The 27,572-nt window shown below is 40.7% G+C and overlaps 1 protein-coding gene across 1 annotated transcript in view; it reads right to left on the reverse strand.

Moving 5' to 3' along the window:
• The window catches only part of LOC117521373 (receptor-type tyrosine-protein phosphatase N2-like), a 742,548-nt gene that overhangs the window by 511,389 nt on the left and 203,587 nt on the right, over positions 1-27,572 (reverse strand). Inside the window, exon 11 of the mRNA XM_034182665.1 lies at positions 13,570-13,649. Coding sequence (XP_034038556.1) covers positions 13,570-13,649 — 80 coding nt within the window. The remainder of the gene's footprint in view (positions 1-13,569; positions 13,650-27,572) is intronic.

Below are 27,572 nucleotides of genomic sequence, written 5' to 3' on the forward strand. Positions count from 1 at the left end.
AGAATCCACTTCAAAACAGCTTCATTTCTGTGTAAATGTAACATGTCTATCATATATTATGTAAAAGCTACTGAAAAACACTTTGAAAACTGAAAACACTGTTTTCACAACCTGATAACACCACTGCAGTGATTTACATGGAGCCACCAAGACACCCAGACAACTTAGGAGAAGTTAATAGGCTTACGTGGCTGTGACTGGAGAAATTGTGCACAGTGCAAGCTTTGCATTTTGCATCACTAATCTTAGCTTCATAGTGGAGTAGAGCACAGAAGGATTTTCTTTCACCAAAACAGATCAAATCCAGGCATCTCAGGTGTATCTTCTGGCAATTTGTAGCTAAAGGTTCAGGTCTTCTTTTTTAAGAAAATCCTCCTCTATACAACATCATGAAGATGGATAACTGGTGATACAAAATGCAAAGCTTGAACTGTGCATAATTTCTCCAATCACAGCCACGTAAGCCTATAACTTCTGGGTTGTCTGGGTGTCTTGATGGCTTTCCTCACTCTTCTTCTTCTTGCACACTCACTCAGTTTTTCGGAACTGTTCATGCAGATTTACCATAGAGTGCCATATTGTTTGTATTCTTCATAATTGATGTAAATAAAGTCCAAACCATTCAGTGGCAGCTTTACCCTCAGAGAGCCTCATCCACAACCACCACAAAAGACAGGCAGTACATGGTATTAAGAAGAGGGGTATGTAATCTTTTGATCAGGTTAATTTGAGTAGTTTGTGTTGTCATTATGATTTGAAAAGAGTAAACACTGTTGTTTGCCGGTAAATGGCTTCACCCAACCATGAACCATGAGCGAAAAAAAAGTTTTTGTGTTATTGTTCATATTCTCTGAAAAATGGCCAAAAAAAAAACTAAACTTCTGCCAGGGTATGTAAACTTTTGGCCCCACCTGTATACATATAGATTCCAATTAAATAATTATTAAGAAGACTGCACATACGGCTGAGGGTATTTTATATGATATCGGGGTTTATGTTCTATAATATCAAAGCTTATGGTCAGATTAGTAGCATTACTTAATTTGCATTGTACATGGAATATTTTTGATAAAATTTAATTTTACCTCCAGAGAACCTTTTTATTTGGGGATTAAACATTAATTTAAATTAATAATTTTGTATTATTTTTGTATATTTTTTTCATCGTGAATTTCCTCAGGAAATTTATTGATTGTAATATGTTTGTGTTAAACTGTTCAGTTTCGCTAACTGACTAATCTGACTAATGTCAACCTGAGTCTTCAAATCTGCAATTAAAAACTTCCATAGGAATTTTCTCAGGGAATTTATTGATAGTAATGCTTGTGTTAAAACTGTCCACAGTTTTGCTCTTAAGTATGACTTTTATTAATTGTATGTAGATGTCTAAAAGATTGTTGTAGTTTTTGTTTCAAGTGGTGATTTATGTTTAAGTTGAATTTATTTTTGCTCCTAAAATGTGTATTATTGGTTGTATGTAGATAAATAGATGAATTATTATTTTTTTTAAGGTTTCATTATTAATTCTAGAAGAGTTATTCTTATATCTGAACATTTTTTTGGAGTAGCGTTTGTGGTTTACCGCTTAAGAAATGTTTTGTAACGTTGAAAATTTTTCATTTTATGTGCTTTTTGAGCAATGATGTTTAATTCTGTAAAGATGAATTCCTTTATCAATTAAGTGATTTCAAAAGTTTGTCCATTACTTATTTTATATGTTCCACAATATAATTCCACATTGCAAGTCACTATTGAAATAAAACCTACTGAATTTTAAAACATTTATAAAGTTTGTTTTACTTATTTTTTTTTTTTAGTTCTCAATAGGAACAATCACAAAAATTGTAGGTAATTGAGCAAGAACATTGCACGAACATCATATGAACAAAGAATGAGGACAGGTAATGTTCGCATGCGAACACTACAAATGTTCATTTAATGTTCTGCTGCAACTGTTCATTTGGTGTTTGTGAACACTTGTGAACGTTTGTATAATGTTCATTGAATGTTCGCATGCAAACATTACCTGTCCTCATTCTTTGTTCATATGATGTTCATGCAGTGTTCATGCCACGTTTGCAAACGTTCTCATGCAAACGTTCAATGAACATTCAAAGAACATTTGGTTTCTGGGTGGGTGGAGACCATCATCTAGGTACCAGAGCTATTCCACAGGATGGTGTTCTATAACAATTGCCCACTATCCAAAAAACTGCAAAAACAGGATGAAACAGCTTAATTTGTCTGAGGAAGCTGAAAAATGCTGGACACCCCCCCCTCTCTTGTATCCTTCTACACGTGTGGTGGAGAGCATCCTTACCCACTGCTGAAATATAGTAAATCCAGCTGATGTCTTTAGTATCTCCCTCTCCCAGGCTGAGGTGCCAACATGCATCAAGACGGCCACCATCGTTCCTGCACCCAAGCCCTTCACAGCATCATGCATTAATGACCATTGCCTTGTGGCGCTCACCCCAATAGTCACAAAGTGCTTTGAGCAGCTGGTGTTGGCCCACTAAAGGACACATCAGCATCACTGTGGACCCTCATCAGTATGCTTACAGGAAAAATAGGTGGACATCTGATGCAGTGCTGGCAGTTGTCCACCAGGTTCTCACCCACCTGCAGAGCAGGGACACACGTAAAAGTTTTGGCACCCCTGATGATTTCCATGATTTTCCTTTATAAATCATTGGTTGTTTGGATCAGCACTTTCTGTTAAATATATCATATAGCAGACAAACAGTGATATTTGAGAAGTGAAATGACGTTTATAGGATTTACAGAAAGTGTGCAATAATTCTTTAAACAAAATTAGGTGCACAAATTTGGGCAACCCAACAGAAAAATAAATCAATATTTAGTAGATACTCCTTTTGCAGAAATAACAGCCTCTAAACGCTTCCTTTAGCTTCCAATGAGAGTCTGGATTCTGGCTGAAGGTATTTTGGACCATTCTTCTTTACAAAACATCTCCAGTTCAGTTTGGTTTGTTGGTTTCCGAGCATGGACAGCCCGCTTAAAATCACACCACAGACTTTCAAAATATTCAGGTCTGGGGACTGAGATGGCCATTCCAGAACACTACTTGTTCCTCTGCATGAATGCCGTAGCAGATTTTGAGCAGTGTTTAGGATCGTTGTCTTGTTGAAAGATCCAGCCCCGACGCAACTTCAGCTTTGTCACTGATTTATGAACATTGTTCTCAAGAATCTGCTGATACTGATTGGAATCCATGTGATCCTCAACTTCAACAAGATTCCCAGTACCTGCACTGGCCACACAGCCCCACAGCATGATGGAACAACCTCCAAATTTTACTGTAGGTAGCAAGTGTTCGTCTTGGAATGCTGTGTTCTTTTTCAGCCATGCATACCGCCCCTTGTTATATCCAAATGTGCTTTAAAAAAAAAAAAAAGCCTTCTTCTGCATTACTCTCTCATCAAGCATCTCCTTGTGCAAAGTGTGCTGTATAGTTGAACGATGCACAGAATCTGCTGAAAGATCATGTTGTAGGTCTTTGGAGCAGGTCTGTGGGTTGACTATGACTGTTCTCACCATCCTTCACTTCAGCTTATCTGAGATTTTTCTTTGCCTGCCACTTCGGGCCTTAACTAGTACTGTGCCTGTGGTCTTCCATTTCCTCACTATGTACCTCACAGTGGAAACTGACAGCTGAAATCTCTGAGATAGTTTTTTTGTATCCTTCCCCTAAACCATGATGTTGAACAATCTTTGTTTTCAGGTCATTTCAGAATTGTTTAGAGGCTCCCATGTTGCCAATCATTAGAAGAGATGCAAAGAGGGGAAACTTTTGCAAATGGCCACTTTAAATACCCTTTCTCATGATTTGATTCACCTGTGTAAGGAGGTCAAGGGTCAATGTGCTTACCAAACCAATTTTGTGTTCCAATAATTAGTGCTAAATGTATTCAAATCAATAAAATGACAAGGGTACCCAAATTTATGCACCTGCCTAATTTTGTGTAACTTTCTGTAAATACTAGAAAACTTCATTTCACTTCTCAAATATCAGTGTGTTCATCTGCTATATGATATATTTTACTGAAATTTCTGATCCAGATAACCAATGATTTATAAAGGAAAATCATGAAAATTATCAGGGGTGCCCAAACCTTTGCATACAACTGCATGTCAGGCCTGACATGTCAGACTTCTCCTCCTGGACTTCAGTTCAGCCTTTAATACGATCATCCCACAGACCCTCGTTAACACGTTGGCACTACTGGGGCTTAGACCATCGCTGTGCAACTGGGTACTGGACTTTCTGACCAACAGGCCAGTCAGTGAAGATCCATGGACACTCATATTTATTCAAAATCTTGAACACCGGCTCCCCTCAGGGATGTGTCCTGAGCCCCCTGCTGTACACTCTGCTGACTTATGACTGCTTGGCCAAATATGCTAGCTGTCATATTGTCAAGTTCGCAGACGGCACAGCCGTGGTGGGACTAATCTCCCACAATGACGTGGCAGAATATCAACAGGCGGTTCAGCATCTGAATGTGTGATGCAGAGATTGTTGGCTGTGATGAAGACAAAGGAAGTGATCATGGACTTCAGGAGTAGTACTTCCAGAGATATGAATGACTCCTCTCACCCCTCCCATGGACCAATTGTCCCTCTGCCTTCAGGTAGAAGGCTGCGTAGCATCAAGGCCAGAACAGTTGTGTGCACGAAACCGTCGCAGTGAGATCGTTCACGTCTGCCTGTCGGCTCGATGTTTTCATGGTTTGCTCATACAAGCTGTTCTGCCGTGATTCACCCTGATTTATACTTATTCGTACTATGTGTGAAGGGGCCCTTACTTTTCCTGGGCTCAAGCTTTGTTTTGGAAAACGATACCCAGTATCTTGAACCCCAAACTAACTCTGAATCCTCAAACAGCCATTCGTGAGTGTGCAGCAAAGTGAGCTCTGATCCAACTCTCCTGACGCTGGGGGGCAAAAAACCCTCCCTGGAGTAGAAAGAGCCGCTCAGGAGTTCTGAAACAAATGTATAAGCTCAGCGTGTGTACAGAATTTGGCTGCAGCTATCAGGGAAAGAGATACTCTTCGTCAGTCTGAGCTGAAGGCACATTCCTCCTTATTGTGCACTTCATCACCACTCTTCCCTCATTACGGTGATTCACTCTGTTTTCCAGCACACTCACACCTTGACTGTGTTTTCACACTGCAAGACATTATTACAGACCTTCATCTCCATGTGACGAACACGCTGCACTTAATAATTACTATTCAAAGGATCTTCTCAAAGAATCACTCCAGAAATTACTCCATTTTTAGGATAAAAAAGGCGACAATGTAATGGGGTTTTTTTTCTCCATTTATATAGCGCCAAATTACAACAAGGTCGCCTCAAGGCGCTTCACACAAGGAAGGTCCAACCTTACCAACCCCCAGAGCAACAGTGGTAAGGAAAAACTCCCTCTGGGGAAGAAACCTCAAGCAGACCAGACTCAAAGGGGTGACCCTCTGCTTGGGCCATGCTACAGACACAAATTACAAAACAATTCACAAAATGAACATACAGGAAGTGTTGCCAGTGCACAGGATGGTTTCTGGAACAGATGTCACACCCATCTCTGGATGGAGCCACACCTCAAACAGAGAGAAAAGAAAAAAGCAGAATCAAGTATACTAAGGTGATCGCCGGCCACTAGCCCTAAGCTTCACTAAAAGACCCAGATTTTAAATACAGTTGAGGCCACAGCCCACTATGTTTACTAATAAAATGAATTAAAAGACTAAAAAGCATAGTAACATACTATGCCAGCATGTTAGCCATACGAAAGGGAAAATAAGTGCGTCTTAATTCTGGAGTTGAAAGTCTCCACAGAATCTGACTGTTTTATTGATGCAGTGAGATCATTCCACAGAACAGGGGCACGATAAGAGAAAGCTCTGTGACCCGCAGACGTTTTATTCCCCATGGGGACACAAAGTAGTCCTCAAACAAACAAACCATCCAGTAATGCTGCACCTCAAGATTAAAGTGTTTTTATTTTACAATTAATCAATTGATCATTTTGTCTATAAAATGTCTCAAATCAGCAGAAAAAGATCAACAGTTAATTCTGGAACCAACAGACGGAACCTGCAGATGCAAAGATCTTCACTTGATTTTGGCTACTCAGGCAAAAGAGCCATCTATTCAAACAACCCATCCATCCATTCATTCATCCATCTATATCATCTGCCCATGTATCCATCCATGCATGCATCCATCCACTCATCCAGACCTGTCCATCCATCCAAACCATGTTTCCATCTAAACCATCCATGCACACATCCATCCATTTGCCCATTCATCTATTCAAACCATCTCTCCACACATCCATTCCATTAATCAAAGCATGCATCAATTCATATATATGTTTCCCACATCATCCATTCATCCATATCATCAGTCAGGCAAGACATCTATCTTCACACTATTCATCTATTTGTCATCCATCCATCCAAACCATCTGTCTATGGAGCATGCATCTATTCATATACATTTTCAACATGGATCCATCCATCCATACCATCGGTCCATGCATTCATCCAAACATCCATGAACGTATCCAACTATCCATAGATGCATTCATCCATTTGTCCATCCATCCAAACCATCTACCTATGCATGCATCCAACATTTGTCCATCCATCTTTCTAAGCATCTGCCCATGCATGTATGCATCCATCCATCCATCACAAACCAGCCCACCTCAGAATTAGCCAGTTTAAATTCAGTTCATTGGTTTAGTGCTTTTTGTTTTTAATAACCAGTTCAAACACAGACAATATTTGGATTAAAGTAGACCTAGACATTTGCAACATTTTAAAAACAGGAAATATGATTTCTGCATTGTGTACTACAATTGTGTATATATACGTATATATATCAGTGGTGGGAACAGCTAACCAAAACATTAGCTCTGATAACCATTAATCTGATAACTAATATATCTATCTATCTATCTTGCTTGCCAGCTCTTGCTTGTCTCTACTGGTGGTTGGCTCTCACTGCGGTATTGTATCACTTCCTGTTCTGGAGCACAGCGGTGTTTTGCTGTATCTGTTAGCTGTTTAATCTGCACAGTTAGATTGATCTAGTTACCTAGATAACGATTTGTTTCACAGTGTAATCTTCATGTGCCTTAGCTAAAGCACTCCCTCTGCTGAATCACCTCTAAATTATTTACACATTATTCACTTTGTGTGTTTTTAGGAATCCACTAGCTTAGCGCAGCTACTAGCTCTTAGCCGGTTTAGCATGGCGGCTTCTCCTGTCTCTCCTGCAGTTTTCTGCTCTGGGTGTGAAATGTTTAGTTATTCCTCGGCCTCCTTTAGCAGTAATGGTACTTGTAATAAGTGTAGCTTATTCGTAGCTTTGGAGGCCAGGCTGGGCGAATTGGAGACTCGGCTCCGCACCGTGGAAAATTCTACAGCTAGCCAGGCCCCTGTAGTCGGTGTGGACCAAGGTAGCTTAGCCGCCGTTAGTTTCCCTCTGGCAGATTCCGAGCAGCTGGGAAAGCAGGCCGACTGGGTGACTGTGAGGAGGAAGCGTAGTTCTAAACAGAAGCCCCGTGTACACCGCCAACCCGTTCACATTTCTAACCGTTTTTCCCCACTCGACGACACACCCGCCGAGGATCAAACTCTGGTTATTGGCGACTCTGTTTTGAGAAATGTGAAGTTAGCGACACCAGCAACCATAGTCGATTGTCTTCCGGGGGCCAGAGCAGGCGACATTGAAGGAAATTTGAAACTGCTGGCTAAGGCTAAGTGTAAATTTGGTAAGATTGTAATTCACATCGGCAGTAATGACACCCGGTTACGCCAAAGGGAGGTCACTCAAATTAACATTGAATCGGTGTGTAACTTTGCAAAAACAATGTCGGACTCTGTAGTTTTCTCTGGGCCCCTCCCCAATCGGACCGGAAGTGACATGTTTAGCCGCATGTTCTCCTTGAATTGCTGGCTGTCTGAGTGGTGTCCAAAAAATGAGGTGGGCTTCACAGATAATTGGCAAAGCTTCTGGGGAAAACCTGGTCTTGTTAAGAGAGACGGCATCCATCCCACTTTGGATGGAGCAGCTCTCATTTCTAGATATCTGGCCAATTTTCTTAAATCCTCCAAACCGTGACTATCCAGGGTTGGGACCAGGAAGCAGAGTTGTAGTCTTACACACCTCTCTGCAGCTTCTCTCCCCCTGCCATCCCTTCATTACCCCATCCCCGTAGAGACGGTGCCTGCTCCCAGACCACCAATAACCAGCAAAAATATATTTAAGCATAAAAATTCAAAAAGAAAAAATAATATAGCACCTTCAACTGCACCACAGACTAAAATAGTTAAATGTGGTCTATTAAACATTAGGTCTCTCTCTTCTAAGTCCCTGTTAGTAAATGATATAATAATTGATCAACATATTGATTTATTCTGCCTTACAGAAACCTGGTTACAGCAGGATGAATATGTTACTTTAAATGAGTCAACACCCCCGAGTCACACTAACTGCCAGAATGCTCGTAGCACGGGCCGAGGCAGAGGATTAGCAGCAATCTTCCATTCCAGCTTATTAATTAATCACAAACCCAGACAGAGCTTTAATTCATTTGAAAGCTTGACTTAGTCTTGTCCATCCAAATTGGAAGTCCCAAAAACCAGTTTTATTTGTTATTATCTATTGTCCACCTGGTCGTTACTGTGAGTTTCTCTGTGAATTTTCAGACCTTTTGTCTGACTTAGTGCTTAGCTCAGATAAGATAATTATAGTGGGCGATTTTAACATCCACACAGATGCTGAGAATGACAGCCTCAACACTGCATTTAATTTATTATTAGACTCAATTGGCTTTGCTCAAAATGTAAATGAGTCCACCCACCACTTTAATCATATCTTAGATCTTGTTCTGATTTATGGTATGGAAATTGAAGACTTAACAGTATTCCCTGAAAACTCCCTTCTGTCTGATCATTTCTTAATAACATTTACATTTACTCTGATGGACTACCCAGCAGTGGGGAATAAGTTTCATTACACTAGAAGTCTTTCAGAAAGCGCTGTAACTAGGTTTAAGGATATGATTCCTTCTTTATGTTCTCTAATGCCATATACCAACACAGTGCAGAGTAGCTACCTAAACTCTGTAAGTGAGATAGAGTATCTCGTCAATAATTTTACATCCTCATTGAAGACAACTTTGGATGCTGTAGCTCCTCTGAAAAAGAGAGCTTTTAATCAGAAGTGCCTGACTCCGTGGTATAACTCACAAACTCGCAGCTTAAAGCAGATAACCCGTACGTTGGAGAGGAAATGGCGTCTCACTAATTTAGAAGATCTTCACTTAGCCTGGAAAAAGAGTCTGTTGCTCTATAAAAAAGCCCTCCGTAAAGCTAGGACAACTTACTACTCATCACTAATTGAAGAAAATAAGAACAACCCCAGGTTTCTTTTCAGCACTGTAGCCAGGCTGACAAAGAGTCAGAGCTCTATTGAGCCGAGTATTCCTTTAACTTTAACTAGTAATGACTTCATGACTTTCTTTGCTAATAAAATTTTAACTATTAGAGAAAAAATTACTCATAACCATCCCAAAGACGTATCGTTATCTTTGGCTGCTTTCAGTGATGCCGGTATTTGGTTAGACTCTTTCTCTCAGATTGTTCTGTCTGAGTTATTTTCATTAGTTACTTCATCCAAACCATCAACATGTCTATTAGACCCCATTCCTACCAGGCTGCTCAAGGAAGCCCTACCATTATTTAATGCTTCGATCTTAAATATGATCAATCTATCTTTATTAGTTGGCTATGTACCACAGGCTTTTAAGGTGGCAGTAATTAAACCATTACTTAAAAAGCCATCACTTGACCCAGCTATCTTAGCTAATTATAGGCCAATCTCCAACCTTCCTTTTCTCTCAAAAATTCTTGAAAAGGTAGTTGTAAAACAGCTAACTGATCATCTGCAGAGGAATGGTCTATTTGAAGAGTTTCAGTCAGGTTTTAGAATTCATCATAGTACAGAAACAGCATCAGTGAAGGTTACAAATGATCTTCTTATGGCCTCAGACAGTGGACTCATCTCTGTGCTTGTTCTGTTAGACCTCAGTGCTGCTTTTGATACTGTTGACCATAAAATTTTATTACAGAGATTAGAGCATGCCATAGGTATTAAAGGCACTGCGCTGCAGTGGTTTGATCTAATAGATTACAATTTGTTCATGTAAATGGGGAATCTTCTTCACAGACTAAGGTTAATTATGGAGTTCCACAAGGTTCTGTGCTAGGACCAATTTTATTCACTTTATACATGCTTCCCTTAGGCAGTATTATTAGACGGTATTGCTTAAATTTTCATTGTTACGCAGATGATACCCAGCTTTATCTATCCATGAAGCCAGAGGACACACACCAATTAGCTAAACTGCAGGATTGTCTTACAGACATAAAGACATGGATGACCTCTAATTTCCTGCTTTTAAACTCAGATAAAACTGAAGTTATTGTACTTGGCCCCACAAATCTTAGAAACATGGTGTCTAACCAGATCCTTACTCTGGATGGCATTACCCTGACCTCTAGTAATACTGTGAGAAATCTTGGAGTCATTTTTGATCAGGATATGTCATTCAATGCGCATATTAAACAAATATGTAGGACTGCTTTTTTGCATTTACGCAATATCTCTAAAATTAGAAAGGTCTTGTCTCAGAGTGATGCTGAAAAACTAATTCATGCATTTATTTCCTCTAGGCTGGACTATTGTAATTCATTATTATCAGGTTGTCCTAAACGTTCCCTGAAAAGCCTTCAGTTAATTCAAAATGCTGCAGCTAGAGTACTAACGGGGACTAGAAGGAGAGAGCATATCTCACCCATATTGGCCTCTCTTCACTGGCTTCCTGTTAATTCTAGAGTAGAATTTAAAATTCTTCTTCTTACTTATAAGGTTTTGAATAATCAGGTCCCATCTTATCTTAGGGACCTCATAGTACCATATCACCCCAATAGAGGGCTTCGCTCTCAGACTGCAGGCTTACTTGTAGTTCCTAGGGTTTGTAAGAGTAGAATGGGAGACAGAGCCTTCAGCTTTCAGGCTCCTCTCCTGTGGAACCAGCTCCCACTTCAGATCAGGGAGACAGACACCCTCTCTACTTTTAAGATTAGGCTTAAAACTTTCCTTTTTGCTAAAGCTTATAGTTAGGGCTGGATCAGGTGACCCTGAACCATCCCTTAGTTATGCTGCTATAGACTTAGACTGCTGGGGGGTTCCCATGATGCACTGAGTGTTTCTTTCTCTTTTTGCTCTATATGCACCACTCTGCATTTAATCATTAGTGATTGATCTCTGCTCCCCTCCACAGCATGTCTTTTTCCTGGTTCTCTCCCTCAGCCCCAACCAGTCCCAGCAGAAGACTGCCCCTCCCTGAGCCTGGTTCTGCTGGAGGTTTCTTCCTGTTAAAAGGGAGTTTTTCCTTCCCACTGTCGCCAAGTGCTTGCTCACAGGGGGTCGTTTTGACCGTTGGGGTTTTTACGTAATTATTGTATGGCCTTGCCTTACAATATAAAGCGCCTTGGGGCAACTGTTTGTTGTGATTTGGCGCTATATAAATAAAATTGATTGATAACTGAAAAGTTATCTTTTATGACGCTAAACTGATAAACTGCAAAAAAAAATATCTTTATTACAGATAACCGATCATTTTTGGTATTGATTCGGACACAGCCACATGAGATTACACTGTTGGCTTCTGATAAACCAGTTTCACTTTCAGTTTTCGCTGCTGGGAAAATTCAGGAATCACAAACACATAAGAATGCACGATAAATGAATGAATAAAAAAATAAAACCCCAAACACTGTCATCTTTCAAAAGCAGTAAAATGTAGTATTAGAAGTCACAGTTTCTCTGTATTAGAGACACCGTCATTTACAAGCTAAAAAGCTGCTGCTTTTTCACACGCTTTCAACCCTCCGGCTTAAACAACCGAAATACGTCCATTAATGCATTGATTGGCAGAGTAAAAGACACATAGTAAATATAAATTCTTACCTGTTAGTTTCAGTGGGATTCATTTGAATAAATAATCCACATAAAGCGTCTTTTTTTAAAATCCAAAACAGTGTCTAAAGGTGAAGAAAAGTACCTCTGTACACTGCTGCGCTGTGAGAGCTTGTCTCCTCCACCGAGTCTTGGCAATTAAATTATACCATCAGCCACAAAGAAATAAAGTAAAATAATATTAAAATTAGTCCATTTTGTTTTTGTGTTGAGCAGATGACTCACTGTAACGTCCGAAGTGAACCTGAACTACACTACCCACAATGGTCCTTGCGTTGACTGGCCAATCACATTTTGCACTTCATGATGACATCATCAGCAAGCAACAGGCAGTCAGCCTGCTACAAACACACAACAGGCAGACTAAAATGTTTGATTTTAGGGTTTACAAACATTTTTGACCGTTAAACTTTGCTCACTTTACCAGCAAAAAAAAATGTTATCGGAACTAAATTTATCAGAAGATAATTGGTCCGATGATGGTTTTAAAACTTATCTGAAACGCTAATCTGCTAGCAAAAACATTAGCTTTGATAATTATCTCATCAGATTAGCTGAACTGTGCCCACCACTGATATATATATATATATATATAGTAAGTCCAGCTGATGTCAAATCATCACCCTAGAGAAGATTGAGCAAATCATGCCCTTTTTTTTTTTTTTTTTAAATCACTGACAAAAATGTTAAATCCTTTATCTAAATGGGCATCCACATTAATTTGACAAATGATTTAGGCACTGCAAGAACTAAATTAGTATTTTTTTAATGAAACTGCAATTTTAAAGTGTGCAGTTTTAAGTTGTGCACATTATCATTTCCATAAAAAAGTGATGTTTGTTTGATTGCGTTATTGTCAGCAAGATATCTCAAAAAGTTACAAATAGATTTAAATGATATTTTGTGGAGTGATGGATGTTGTCTTGATCATCTCATACTTAGAGGCAGATTTGAGTCCAAGGCACAGACGTGGAGTTTGGGCTTTTTAAACTTTCAAGTGGTAAGCCATCACTCCTCTTTCTGCTCTGTTTACCGCCGTGCCCTGTTCAGGATCAGCATCAACCACAGCAGTATGTCTTCAAAGAGTGTGACTGCTTCATGAGGTTGAGCTCAGTGTTTTTCTTTGTTGTTGTTAGAAAAACAACAAAGAGTGACTCAATCATTTATGGGATCAACACAGTGGTGAGTCTGTCACATAAACCATCTTTGTTTTTACAGCAAATCAAGTGTAAATGTGTAAATGACTGACAGTTGCACCTAAGTCTCCAACATGAAGAAATTTGTGGCACAAAAAGCGCTGCAACAAATACACAGAGAACACAGCAGAAGCAAAGAGCTGCCGTCATGTTCCAGCGTGGGCGGAAAACAACCTTGAGGATTTCTGAAAAACGTTGGCGTGAGGGCCACAGGTGCAGCAACAAGCCGATGATAATAGCCTGTCTCTGTCTCCGCCGGCGTGAAGGCGGCATTAGTCAGCCCAGGAGAACCTACCTGCTACGTTGGCCACATCTGCTGTGCTAACGTTCCGTGTGTTCAGGCTCACTTTGAAGGTCACCGCGGGGCCCACAACCCTAGTGAAAAAAAGAGAGACAAAGAGAAGCTTTACAAAAGGCTTCCTCTGCATCACTTTCCACAATGACTACATGATTGTTTCAGCCCCCTTTTACGAAAAGATGGCTCGTGCTCATTAAAGTGGAGCCACATGTGACAGTCCTCCAGGCTGCGACAATTCCATCACCGCTACCAGATAACCTCCTGAATATCAATGCAACGCGCCCGCCGGCATTTAACCACATCAGAAAATGAAGAGAAGGGGGTCGGGGATTGCGGTCATACTCCGATACGTGATTCGTAATTCCAATGCATCACATTCTGTTTGAGATGCTCCTGCATTTGGATTCACCGTTTTTGTACCAATACTTAGGACATGTGTCTGATTGGTGAGATGAGATTGCGCTGTGCTGCGTGAACAGGCGCTCTGACAGGTCTGATGAGATGGTTTGTAAGCAGGTCACACTTTCAAACCAATTACCCAGAATACACCTAAACTGAACAAAATCAATATCAGAATTTAACGGGACCTTCCTCCTACAGAGATCAACTGATAACTTTGAAAACCTCATTGGAGGACTTTAAGAACTATTACAGTCCTATATAGGCCCCGAGACCTGTTGGTTCTGGTGTTTATCTCCGGATTCAGTCGTGTGAAGCGAATGAGAGTCTATAACTCCCCCTGGATGGGACGCTAGTCTGAGGCAGACTACTTCCCCATCCCAGGCCAGTACCCATTTATAGCTGGGTGGACACAGACGATGTAGAAGTGTCTTGTCCAAGGGCACAGACAGGTAGCATGAGTGGGATTTGAACCCAGATCTTCATATTGGCAGCCTAGTTCCTTAACCACTGAGCTACCTGTTAACGAGCTGATGCTGTGCATACAGAAATAGCAATAACGCCAGGGTAGCAGGCCAGATTAAACCTCTGCTACTCTATACCCGGGTATGGACTGACCTAAGTGGAAACTGGACTGCATTTTGTTCTACAGAACTTTTCTGTCCAAGCATATTCTCAAAGTGCTCAATGCCTCACATTCACCCATTCACACATGTATGTCAGTGTGTTGCCACACAGGGCACACCACAACAAATGGGTGCTGTCTCACCACCAGTTTACCACCTCCTCCAGCAGCCTGGCCAAATATATACAGCCAAATGTACACAGCATTTTGGCCTCAGCCAGAATATACCTCTCTAAACCAACATGCCTTAGAGGGTATGAAATATCCTACCCCAAATTATACCCCGGGGTATAACCTGGGTTAGTCCAGAACATCTTTCCTTTCAACCATTTCATGAAACTGCTTGCAAATAAAGATAAACCATTTAGCTCAGTGGTCAAGTCTAGCTTTTTTCAGATGAGGCTTCTATCCAAAGTTAAATCTTATCTAAGCCAGAAAGATCTTGAAAAAGTGATTCATGCTTTTATTACATCTCACTTAGAATATTGTAACTCCTTGTATGTTGGCATTGACGAATCACAGCTTGGGCAGATTGCAGCAGCTTGTCTCCGAACTAGGAAAAAGAAGTGTGAGCACATAACTCCGGTGCACTCTTCCTTTCATTGGCTTCCGGTGAGGTACAGGATGATTTTAAATCTCTTAATGGGCTGGCCCTGGAATACTTGACTCACCTTATTAGACTGCACCAGCCCTCAGGAGCCCTTAGGTCAGTGAACCGGATGCTTTGCGGTTGCAGCGTCCACTTTGTGGAATGCGCTACCTTTCACTGTGAGGACTGTGAATAGCCTTTCCAATTTTAATATGCTTCTCAATTCTCAGTTGTTCACCTTGGCCTTTGGCTGAGTAAAACCACTTTTATTGGGTCTTTTATCTGCTTTATTCCACTGTATTATTGTTGTTTTTATTATTGTACCTATTTTACTGTAAAGCACTTTGACAGGCCAATGGCTGCGTAAATGTGCTATATAAATAAAGCTGACATTGACATGGGCAAATATATTTACAGTACTGCTAGCTTTATGCACACGCAATTTCTGCGATAAGGAAATTAAAGTGTTTACAAACGGCATCTTCCAAACCAAGGGCATCTTTGGTGGATAACAGTTTTCTGATGGGCTGTGACAATGAAGCAGGCTGAAAGGACGGAACAGATCAGATTAAAATACTTTATTTATTCAGCTTGCCACTTTGAAACGTTCTAGCCTTCTGCTGCACTGATTAGCTCCTTACACCATTTTCAGGCATCTTTAGCGGATTCATGTGGACAGAGATATTTCTGGAAACAAACATAAATTACAAATATATTGTGATAGGCAAAACAAAATCACCCCCATTTTTTCCAATATCATGCAGCCCTAATATCTGATCCAACTATGATCTCACTGATTGACTGTTCACATTATATGCAGCAGGTGCCCAGATCCGATTTGGTTGTCTGTGTAGCAATCCTTAATTTATGTTTTATTCACATCCATTGCTATAGTAATGACATTAGCACCCAGCAGGGCTTGGGAACTAGCGTGGAGAGGAATATATATATATATATATGTGTGTGTGTGTGTGTGTGTGTGTGTGTGTGTGTGTGTGTGTGTTTTTTTACTGGAGCATCACCATAATCCCTCTCTATCTCGCTTCACTTTCACATAATGGAGTTACTCACTCACATCATGTATCTGAAGCATGACTGGCCAAGAATGCATAAGTGTTTTATTAAGCCTGAAACACACCTCAAGCGTCATGTTGAACATGTATGAAACAGGCATGCAGCAGCTGATGGCAGCTGTTGCATTTCTCCTCCATATAGTTCCATTTCATTTATCTGTGTCTCCCCGCCCCACACTGGCTTGTTTAGTTGAACAGCGGCTGTCAGGCAACAGACCATTCATGTCAAACTTTTTTTTTTTTTCCTTTTTTGGAGCATGTGCTGAGTGATTTCACTGGAGCAGGTTTAAAATTGACCAGAGAGAGCAGTGTGGAATGTTTTTGATAGGCAGTGGGGTAGGCAATCTGAGTGATCAGACAAAAACAAAAATGTGATTTTTCAAATCACCTGTGCATGAGGATGGAAATGTATTTGGAAAAAAGTGTTTGTGACTTTTGACAGTTCAGATTTGTAACATAGAAACAGATGCAAACTGGATCTGTACATAACCTACTTTTTTACTGGCAGTCTGAACAAGGCCTTTGCCCACCAAAGTAAACAGTGATCGATGCGACTTTGACATACAAATTATTTACAGATGAACTTTTACACGCATGTCCTTTTCTGAATGACGTTTTACAGCTTCAAGTCGGAATGAAAACTGAGGACAGAGACAACCTGTGAAAGAGAGAATCAGAGAATAACTTCAGTTTGCTTTGGAAATCGTGTTCATTGAACATTCATGGCCATAAATCTGCTTGAATTGAAGCGCTGAGGGACAGACTCAGAGAAGCTGGGTGGTCATAGGCAGAGCCGAGTCTCCTGATGTGATTAACCTTTTGTTTTTGCTGCTGTAATTCAGACTAAAGGGGCAGCAGTGAGATATATGAGCAGCTCCCTCCTGGGCCCAGACAGCACTGCCAAACAAAGTGAAACGACACCGCGATAAAATATGCTGACGTCTCATTAATGGCACACGTCTCATCTTAAAGAAAGCTGTGGGTTTTTTGTTTCACGTTAATGGATTTAACTGCCTGGACTCTGACTCTGTAGTCAATTTATTGCTAGCTTTTAACAGTTTTTCAACAAATCTGCTCATCACATAAGAAAATAAATGTTTTTCCAAGCAAATACAAAAAAAAAAAAAAAAAAAGGAAAGCCGTGATCAGCACCCCCAGGAAAACCTTGTATTATTTGGGTTTTGACTGGAAACCACCCAGCTGGACAACTGATCCATCCCCAACCTGTTGAAATTCACCGCAGTCAGGTGAAACTGGGGCATTTGCTCAACATTTTCCAGTTGCTGGGGTCTTCTACTACATGCTGGATCCTGCAAACTGTCCACGTTACCTCAAAATTCAAGTACACCTCATCCAAGACACCCGAAGTCACAACTCAATTGGTGCAAAGTCCAGGAACACCAAATACATGCATTCGTAGCCTCAAGTCAGTGTTTAGATTTCAAATGTCACAACTATACAGCAACTTAGGAAAGATTCTGTAAATTCTCAGGACGTCCCACAAAGCAACAGGAGCAACAGAGTCCAATGTTAACCCAAACCCTGGTACAGACATCCAGGTAAAAGTTACCCAAAACAACTACAGTATGATTGGAGCCCCGCAGGTGCAGGTGGAGACATATAGAACCACCCCCACCAAATACATGGGCTACACCAGCAACTCCCATAGTTTGAGCTGAGGCTCCCTGGTGAGCTGACAAACAGTCCTCAAAATAAATAAATAACAAACGCATCAATTAAGTTTAAGTTGTGATCTCGATATTCATCTCTCTGCCTTTGATGCCAGAACAGTTCCTGCACGAAGACACGGTCCAGCCAAACAGCCTTGTCATCGTCATTAAACAGCAAAATGATATCGCAGTCGCAATGGCACGAAAGCTGGAATGAGAAACAGAAATTTTAACAGTATATTAGATTAATTCAATCTGCTGGTGAAGTTTAGTGATAATCTGTCAGCAGGATTCTTTAAAAGTTAATCATCAGTCTTAGTGGAAATCAGCTTCATATCGAGCTGAAGAAAAGTTTGACATTAATCATGAGTCTGATGTGGAATCCAAATTTAATGGCAAAATGGCTGGTGTTTTTGAACTTTTGTCTTCTCTGTTAACTTTTTAGCTGCTCATCCTGGATATTTTGGTTGAAGATTTGTTATAAAATTTAATGTTGTTAATGCTCTGTCAAATATATTCACCATTATAATTGTCTTAATAATTGATTGAGACTAATAGATTGACATTTATTGCTGCTGTGCTACGTTGCAGTGATAGCATTTAGCACTCAGTGTATTGAAATGCTGTATGTGTCAAAGGTTGTATTGCAATAACACTTTTATCCTTAGATAGCATTAGGTCACAGCCCAGAGGCCAAAAGGAGAACAATGCCATGGAAGAGGGAAGTGTGCAAACAGCATGGATAAGATTGATGAGGGGAGACATTCTTTCATCAGTGCATGATGAAGGATGATTTCATTCAATGAGCTCTGGCACACCTTGGGACTGTTTATAAGTGGCGTGAAATTGAATGTTGTGGGTACTTGTCTTCAGACATGTACTCTGTATGACATGTACCTTTAAAGCTTTAAATAACAAAAGATCTCAAAAGTTGAAGCCTGCTTCTTTAGTGTCTCATTTGTTGTCTGTGTCAGAGGGTTTTTGGGTAAATTGTCCTAACATATAGACATCAACAGACATCTAAAGACATCAACTTATGTACCTAAGTTCTTAGGTTTCCATTTGATAACATAATGATTATACTTTTTATTTTCCTATAGTATGCTAACAGAGTTACTCTAGATAGATACCAGTACACTCACACACTCACAGCTTCTGCTTCTACAGCTTAGCCTACTAACAAGGTTGGGTAGGATTACTTTGAAATGTAATCCAAAAGTAATCAGATTACAAGTAATCCAAATGTATGTACATACATACATGTAATCCACATGTATTCTTTCAAAGTAATCCTACCCAACCTTGCCTACGAACTATATTTGATTTTACTACTAGTCTACATACTAATTACCTTTACCACAATCTTCTCCTGTGATGTCTTATCCTTCTTATGTCTTATTATTTATTATATTATATATACCTTTTTCTTGAGCTGCTTGGGTGGGTAGGGAGAGTTCCCATGGGATAAAAAAAGCTTTTCAACCTACCATCCCTTGTTCTCAAGATCAGGCACCTAAGTGGCTCTACTCTACTCTATTCTACACTCCTATTTTACTCTTCCTTTTTAGATATACCTTTGTATACTGGCATAGTTCCACCTTAGAATTGGAATATAATACATACAATACCTTACTGAATTTTCATATTTTGGTCCTTATATTTAAATTTAAAAAAGAAAAATCTAGAAACAAGCATCACTGTGAGCAAAAGCGAGGCTGTACAATGATGACTCTGAGAAACAATAATTTTTGCTAATATATCTTTACCTCCACCAACATGGTTATGTTTTCATAGGCGTTTGTTTGTCTGCATGTTTGCAGCACACTTCAAAAGCATATGGACAGCTACTCAAAAAAAATTGGGGAATACTGTGTAAAAAAAAACAAAAGAAAAAAAAAACATTAAATTTGGTGTGGATCCACATCTGGGTTCCAGGAAATGTTAAGTGGCAACATCCTTGCCAGGAAATATCAAAGTAAAACATAATCATTTAATTTTAATTGAACCGTTATTTAACCAGGTTAGTCCCACTGCGATCGAGCTCTCTTTTGCAAGGGAGACCTGGACAATTATAAAGTTTCCAATTCACCTAACCTACATGTCTTTAAATGTTGAAGGAAACCACAGCACCCAGAGGAAACCCACACAAATGCAGGGAGAACATGCAAACTCCACACAGAAAGGCCACAAGGGTGGGAATCTATCCCATGACCTTCTTGCTGTGAGGCAACAGTGCTAACCACTAATCCACCGTGCTGCCGTGCTTTATGATGGCTTATGACATCATAAATTAAAGCCAAAAATCCTGCAACATGTCATGAAAAAAACTAACGTCCTTGCTTTATAACATAATACATGAGAACTGTAACATATCACCCTCATGACATCAGAAGCAAACATTGACATGTTCCTTTAACATTCAGCACAGTTATGATATAAAGTAAAATCTATTTTGCTCAGTATTGTCATAAAAAAACAAAATCCAACATCTTTGTTAAATGACAATAGATGAAACCCTATCTCTCATCAAATGCAAAAAATGGCATCCTCACTTATCTAACTTTGGGCCTAATCATGACATTATAAAGTAAAACACACACGCCAAGTAATAAAAAAAAAAAATCCAACATCCTGGCTTTATGACATAATACATGAAAACCCTAACCTGTCTTCTTTTGACATCAAAAGCAAAACATTACATCCTCACTTAAGCTAACGTTGAGCACACTTATGACCTGTGGTGGGCACAGTTCCATTAATCCGCTAATTAGCGAAGCTTTTTGCTGGCATAGTGAGTAAAGCTTAACAGTCAGAAACATCTATAAAACCTAAAATCCTACATGTTAATTCCTGTTGTGTGCTTTGCTATAAACAGACCACTGTGAGAAGCTCAGTCCTCCCCCAGTAGAAGGGGGCGGAACAGCTGGCAGCTGCTACAATCCCAATTCCAATGAAGTTGGGATGTTGTGTAAAATGTAAATAAAAAAGAATACAATGATTTGCAAATCCTCCTCAACCTATATTTAATTGAATACACCACATAGACAAGATATTTAAAGTTCAAACTGATAAACTTTATTGTTTTTGTGTAAATATTTGCTCATTTTGAAATGGATGCCTGCAACACATTTCAAAAAAGCTGGGACAGTGGTATGTTTACCACTGTGTTACATCACCTTTCCTTCTAACAACACTCAATAAGCATTTGGGAACTGAGGACACTAATGTTCCTCAGTTCCTGGTTCTCTCCCTCAGCCCCAACCAGTCCCAGCAGAAGACTGCCCCTCCCTGAGCCTGGTTCTGCTGGAGGTTTCTTCCTGTTAAAAGGGAGTTTTTCCTTCCCACTGTCACCAAGTGCTTGCTCACAGGGGGTCGTTTTGACCGTTGGGGTTTTTACGTAATTATTGTATGGCCTTGCCTTACAATATAAAGCGCCTTGGGGCAACTGTTTGTTGTGATTTGGCGCTATATAAATAAAATTGATTGATTGAATTGATTGACTAATTGTTGAAGCTTTGTAGGTGGAATTCTTTCCCATTCTTGCTTGATGTACGACTTCAGTTGTTCAACAGTCCGGGGTCTCCGTTGTTGTATTTTGCGCTTCATAATGCACCACACATTTTCAATGGGTGACAGGTCTGGACTGCAGGCAGGCCAGTCTAGTACCTGCACTCTTTTCTTACGAAGCCACGCTGTTGTAACACGTGCAGAATGTGGCTTGGCATTGTCTTGCTGAAATAAGCAGGGACGTCCCTGAAAAAGACGTTGCTTGGATGGCAGCATGTGTTGCTCCAAAACCTGGATGTACCTTTCAGCATTGTTGGTGCCATCACAGATGTGTAAGTTGTCCATGTCATGGGCACTAACACACCCCCATACCATCACAGATGCTGGCTTTTGAACTTTGCGCTGGTAACAATCTGGATGGTCTTTTCCCTCTTTTGTCCGGAGGACACGACATCCATGATTTCCAAAAACAATTTGACTCATCAGACCACAGCACACTTTTCCACTTTGTGTCTGTCCATTTCAAATGAGCTCGGGCCCAGAGAAGGCGGTGGCGTTTCTGGATGTTGTTGATGTATGGCTTTCGCTTTGCATGGTAGAGTTTTAACTTGCACTTGTAGATGTTGTGATGAACTGTGTTAACTGACAATGGTTTTCTGAAGTGTTCCTGAGCCCACGTGGTAAGATCCTTTACACAATGATGTCAGTTTTTAATGCAGTGCTGCCTGAGGGATCAAAGGTCACGGGCATTCAATGTTGGTTTTTGGTCTTGCGTGTAGAAAGTTCTCCAGATTCTCTGAATCTTCTGATTATATTATAGAGTGTAGATGATGGAATCCCTAAATTCCTTGCAATCAAACATTGAGAAACATTGTTCTTAAACTGTTGGAGTATTTTTTCACGCAGTTGTTCACAAAGTGGTCATCATTGCCTCATGAGCTGAGACTTTTGGGGATGTTCCTTTTATACCCAATCATGACACTCACCTGTTTCCAATTAGGTGTTCTTTGAGCATTCATCAACTTTCCCAGTCTTTTGTTGCCCCGTCCCATTTCAAAATGAGCAAATATTTGCACAAAAACAATAAAGTTTATCAGTTTGAACATTAAATATCTTGTCTTTGTGGTTATTGTACATATTTTTTACAGTAATGCACTAATTCCTGAGGGTTTGAGCGTTAAACAGACAAATGTGCTGAAAGGCATTATGGGAAATTTAAATGATCTACTCTCATCACTCCTAGGGTTGCCAACTCTCTGAAAAATAAATAAGGGACACCTCACCGCCAGGGCCGACCGGCCGACTGACCATTGCCTTCACCCTTCCCAGCGTCTGTGTGAAACGATTTTTAACCATTTCACTGTTGACTTGACCCTGAATTTAGGTAGATGCATACATGCATTTGTTCTGATATGAACACGTGGAAAACAAATTATTTAGCAATTTATTTTTAGTGCAAAATAAATTTTCACTCAATTTCAATATGAGCATTCTGTCTTCTTTAAAAAATAAATCTCTGTAGTGCTATTGCTTAACGTAAAATTGTATAAATTAACAAAAAAAACAATAGAAAATTTGCATCATCCAAAATAATGTAACAGTGCACATTTACACATTTAGTGTAATAAAAAGTGAAAAAATAAAGTCTGAAAAGTCAACAATACTGTTGTCGTGCACCTTTTCCACCCAGCCATTTTCCTTTTCTCATTCTCCCCTGTATTTTTGCATTCTTTTTTGTTTGTTTTTTTTAGGAGGAGGAGTAACGACGTTACAGACATTGCTGTCCGTAGGCATATCTGCAGTGCCAGTGTCGGTGTCTGTATCGATATCAGCCATGCTGCTTTGTTATTGTCGTCCAGCGACCGTCGTCGGCTCATGACGTCGGTATCTTCTTGCGAGCAGATGTCCCTCGACCAGTGAGATAAGAGTGATTCTGTATTGTCAACTCGTGTCTGTCAGCTCATTGGTGAAAAGCAGGAGAGAGGCTGGGATCAAATTTACCGTAAGTTTCCATATAAAGCGCCAGTCAATTCCATTGACATTTTACAGACTTTTTGATTCTCACAGAAATACGGGACAAACTGCATCCCGTTTCAGGTCAATACAGAACGCACACTTTTATTTCCAAATAAGGGACAATTCTGTTTTTCAAGGGACGGTTGGCAACCCTAATCACTCCCCCCTCCACACTCATCAGCACACCTCACAACTGGCTTAGCTGACTGTGTACTTAATCAATAATAAACATTAGCATTTAGCGGTAACTTCCGCTAAACTTTTTTAACAGTTTATCAGTTTAGTGTTATAAAAGTTAACTTTTCAGTTAGTGGTTATTGAAGCTAACTTTTTGGTTAGCTGTTCCCACCACTGCTTATGACAAAGTAAAACCCACTTCCTTTGTAATGCCATAAACTGCTTTATGACATAATGCACAAAAACCCCAACCTGTCGGCCTTATGACATCCAGAAAAAAATAAAACCCTTTTATGACCCCAAAGCTTTAAGCATACTTATGATGAAGTAAAGCCTTCTGCAGCCACTCGGGTACCTTATGTGGACGAGACAACGGTCCTTAATCTTCACTACAGTCGGGTAAACGCAGACTAGACGGGAAAAGAATCAGAGTTCTGATGACTGGCTGGCTGGCAGTGCCATGTGCGCTTTAAGTGCCCAGCTAGTTTTCATTTCTTCTAAGAAAATAAGACCGTAGACTTGGAATTAAATGACATGGGATTTTATTTTATTTCTTTTTTACTATTCCCTCGTCACAGTGTCGATCAGCAGCCTCATTATTCCAATTGGTTTCAGGCTCACTCCTCCTAGTGGCTGCACTTTGTAATAACACCTCAAGCTCAGACATTACATCACCTTAAACCTCCTTTTTTCTGTTATTTTTTTAGAAAGACAGAAGGAAAGAGAATAAACCTGCCTGCTCTCTGTATCGATTACATAACAGCCGCCATTATTCAGTGACCAGCCACAATAAAAAGGCTCAGCGCAGCTGCCCACATCAACGCTTCCCTCCCACTCGCCGCTTCACCCTCAGCCAGCACCAGACCACGGCGGCAGCTAAAATCATTTCTCGAGCCGTTTGGGTGAAAGCGCTCACTTGTCAGTGTTATCTAATCAGTACTGAATGGTTCCAAACGGAACCTGAGGATGTGAGTCACACTCAGGATTGTGGCGCTGTGTGGGCTCGCTTTATGACTCATATGTTGCCGGCTTGAATGTTGCGCTCAAGGCTCCCTGAACCGCCACTCCACTCTGGCTTCACCAGAAAAGAGAACTTTCAGAGGTTTGCGATGTCACAGGTCGGTTGGTATGTTGAGTTAAAATATGCTAATCCAGTGCAGCTGTTTGAGGTTCACGGCGGAGTCGCTGCCTGGAAAATGGATGAAGGTTAGCGCACCGGTGACTTTGTGCAAAATTTCCAGCTCGGTTCCATTTGAGGAACATCTTTCAACAAATACACCTCACGGGTCCTTCATTTTGTTTCCAAATAACATGCAGGTATTTTTCTTTCTGCTGTATTTTTCTCTCCAATGCTGCGGATCAACTTGATTAGCACAGATGAGATATTTACAGATTAGAACTGCACAGTTTTTTGACTGGTTGTCAATGGGGGTGTTTTTTCTTAAAGCTTTTTGAAAACAAGGCTTTTTTGAATAATGTGTAAAAAACACCAATTGCAAACACGTATCTGAAATACATGTGCTTCCATTAAGTGCATTTTCAGTTTCCTACTTCAAATTCTGCAATATGAAGTGTAACGGAACCCACCTCACGTTACGCGTAACCATAAAACTCATTAACAGCACTGCAATTCAAGCACCGGCTGAAGAACTACAGTTTCACTTGAACGCCTCGTACAGCATTCCTGCAGCAGTCGGCACGTTCGTGTGTTGCTCGTGCTGGGAAACATCAGAACGGAAGTGGTGTGCTGCATTCGAACTGGACATTGCGTACAGTAGTCGTACTGCTGTGTGACTGCCAGCTCAAATGGCATTCAAACTGGCATCCAAAATGGCAACCCACCAGCATTTGGAGCAGAAGGCACATCCCAATTGTGCCCCCGTTGAGCCAAACACCCCCCCACCCGGTTCAGTGCACAAAGGAGATACTGTAATGTGCAAAGTCTGTGGCATGCAATCATCATGTGCACTAGACATGAACATTGCAGAATCACACCGAATACACCATGTGTTGCAGCCAGTCAGCACGTCTCCGTAACGTGCTGACGCACACTACGGCCATGTGGACAGGGTCTATCAGCCATGATGACATGATAACACAGATGAATCCTCTGACACAGAAGGTGAACTGCTGATGGAGGTCTGAGTACATACTCAATCTGGACGTTATACCGCAATCACAGGTGCTGCGTCAGCAAATCAATGTGTCTCAGAGCCAGTGTCATTTTATTTATTTTTCTTGAAATTTTTACAGACAAGTGCTGTGTAAAAGCAATATAAGGCCATCTTGGCTCATTCTGTGTGAACGAGCCAGCTAACATCACGCTGCCTGTTCACTCAGATTGGCAGTCGCGGTGTCGTGTCACTCGGCATTTGCATAAAATAGACTTGTGGTCTATTATAGCTCCTTCTGGCTGGCAACAAAGCGACCGTTATCTCTTGCTACTGCAAGACACCCTCTCTAACTGAAAATGAACAACAAGTCATCACTTTGTCGCTTGCTGTGGCTTAGCGGCCTTGGCTATAAATATGCAGAGGACTAACTCCCAGTATGTTTCATGGTTGTGCCCCCTCTCAATGTAAGGGATTTATTCAGCTTCGTGTACAACCCCTGTTTTTTTCTGGACTCAGGTTCAATTCTATTTCATGTGTATTTATACGGTGCCCCAAGATGCTACACACAAGTAACGTTGAAATCTTCCCCGCACCCTGAGCAAGCACATTAGCAACAGCAGTATAAGGAAAAACTCCCTCAGGTGTTGTTTTTTTTTTTTTTTTTGGTGGGGGGGGGGGGGGGGGGGGGTTAGTATTGGCCAAACTAATAATACCAAAATAACAAAAAAACTAGAGCCCGACCGATATATCAGCCGATATAAGACCTTTTAAAAGTACTCACTATCGGCTGAAAATTTTGCCAATAGAACGCCGATAATTTCTCATAAACAGAACAGTTACTGAAATAATGTTTGTGTCGGCAATGTAAAATGTCCTTGCACCGTTTGTCCAGTAGATGGAGCTCTGACTCCATTCAACTGAGAGCTGCTTACTCCCCTGCTTAAATGTGTTCGTCACCAGCCCCCGTAGTTCGCGTCACACTGCACTGATCGGCTGACAAAAGCACACAAGTAAGTTTATAAGGATGTTGTTTGTAATAAGTTTGCAATTACATTTCTCCCATTTCAGTTCAACTCAGTTTGATTAACTCATTTTATGTAGTAATGTCTCAAATGTGCTTCATTGCGTCGGTCACGCTTTTTCTTAAGCCCACGTTGTGTAGACATTATTTCCAGCATGAAAAACTTTTGTTTACTGCTAAGAGGTTGAAGCATTCAGATTCACTGGTCATCCAGAAGGGTTCTGGGAATTACTGCCGTTCGCCATTAACCCTCTGGGGCCGACGCCGTCGTATACGACGGCTGGGACCAAGCTTATCCAATCGTAGGGCAGATTTACCTCACGTGATAAACCAAAGCTCGTTTTCAGGAGTAATATCTTACTAGCTGGCCCATTTGAATAGCCCCCTAACTGCTCCAATTGCATTTTTGCATTTTTTGAACTTGAAAATTCTTCTCTGTTATAAAGTTAATCAATATGAGGACAAAGCTTCAACTTTAAAAAAAAAAATATCAGCTGATTTATCGGCTATCGTAAAATCAGCCGATTTATCGATTATCGGCATTTTTTTCATCCAAATATCCTTATCGGCATCGGCCTCAAAAAATCCATATCGGTCGGGCTCTAGAAAAAATAAAACAAGGAACTGTCAAACATGCAGTGGCAGACATGTTACAGCTAAACACCCAATCAGTCAGTATGTGTTGTGTGGGCCGCTGAAGAGGAGGTACTGCTGGCCCACCACCACTAGAGGGCGCCCTGCCTGGAGTGCGGGCTCCAGGCACCGGAGGGCGCTGCCGCCTTACAGGAGCAGCCAGGATGACAGCTGTC

The sequence above is a fragment of the Thalassophryne amazonica genome, chromosome 12, assembly GCF_902500255.1.
Source record: "Thalassophryne amazonica chromosome 12, fThaAma1.1, whole genome shotgun sequence".
Lineage (NCBI taxonomy): Eukaryota > Metazoa > Chordata > Actinopteri > Batrachoidiformes > Batrachoididae > Thalassophryne > Thalassophryne amazonica.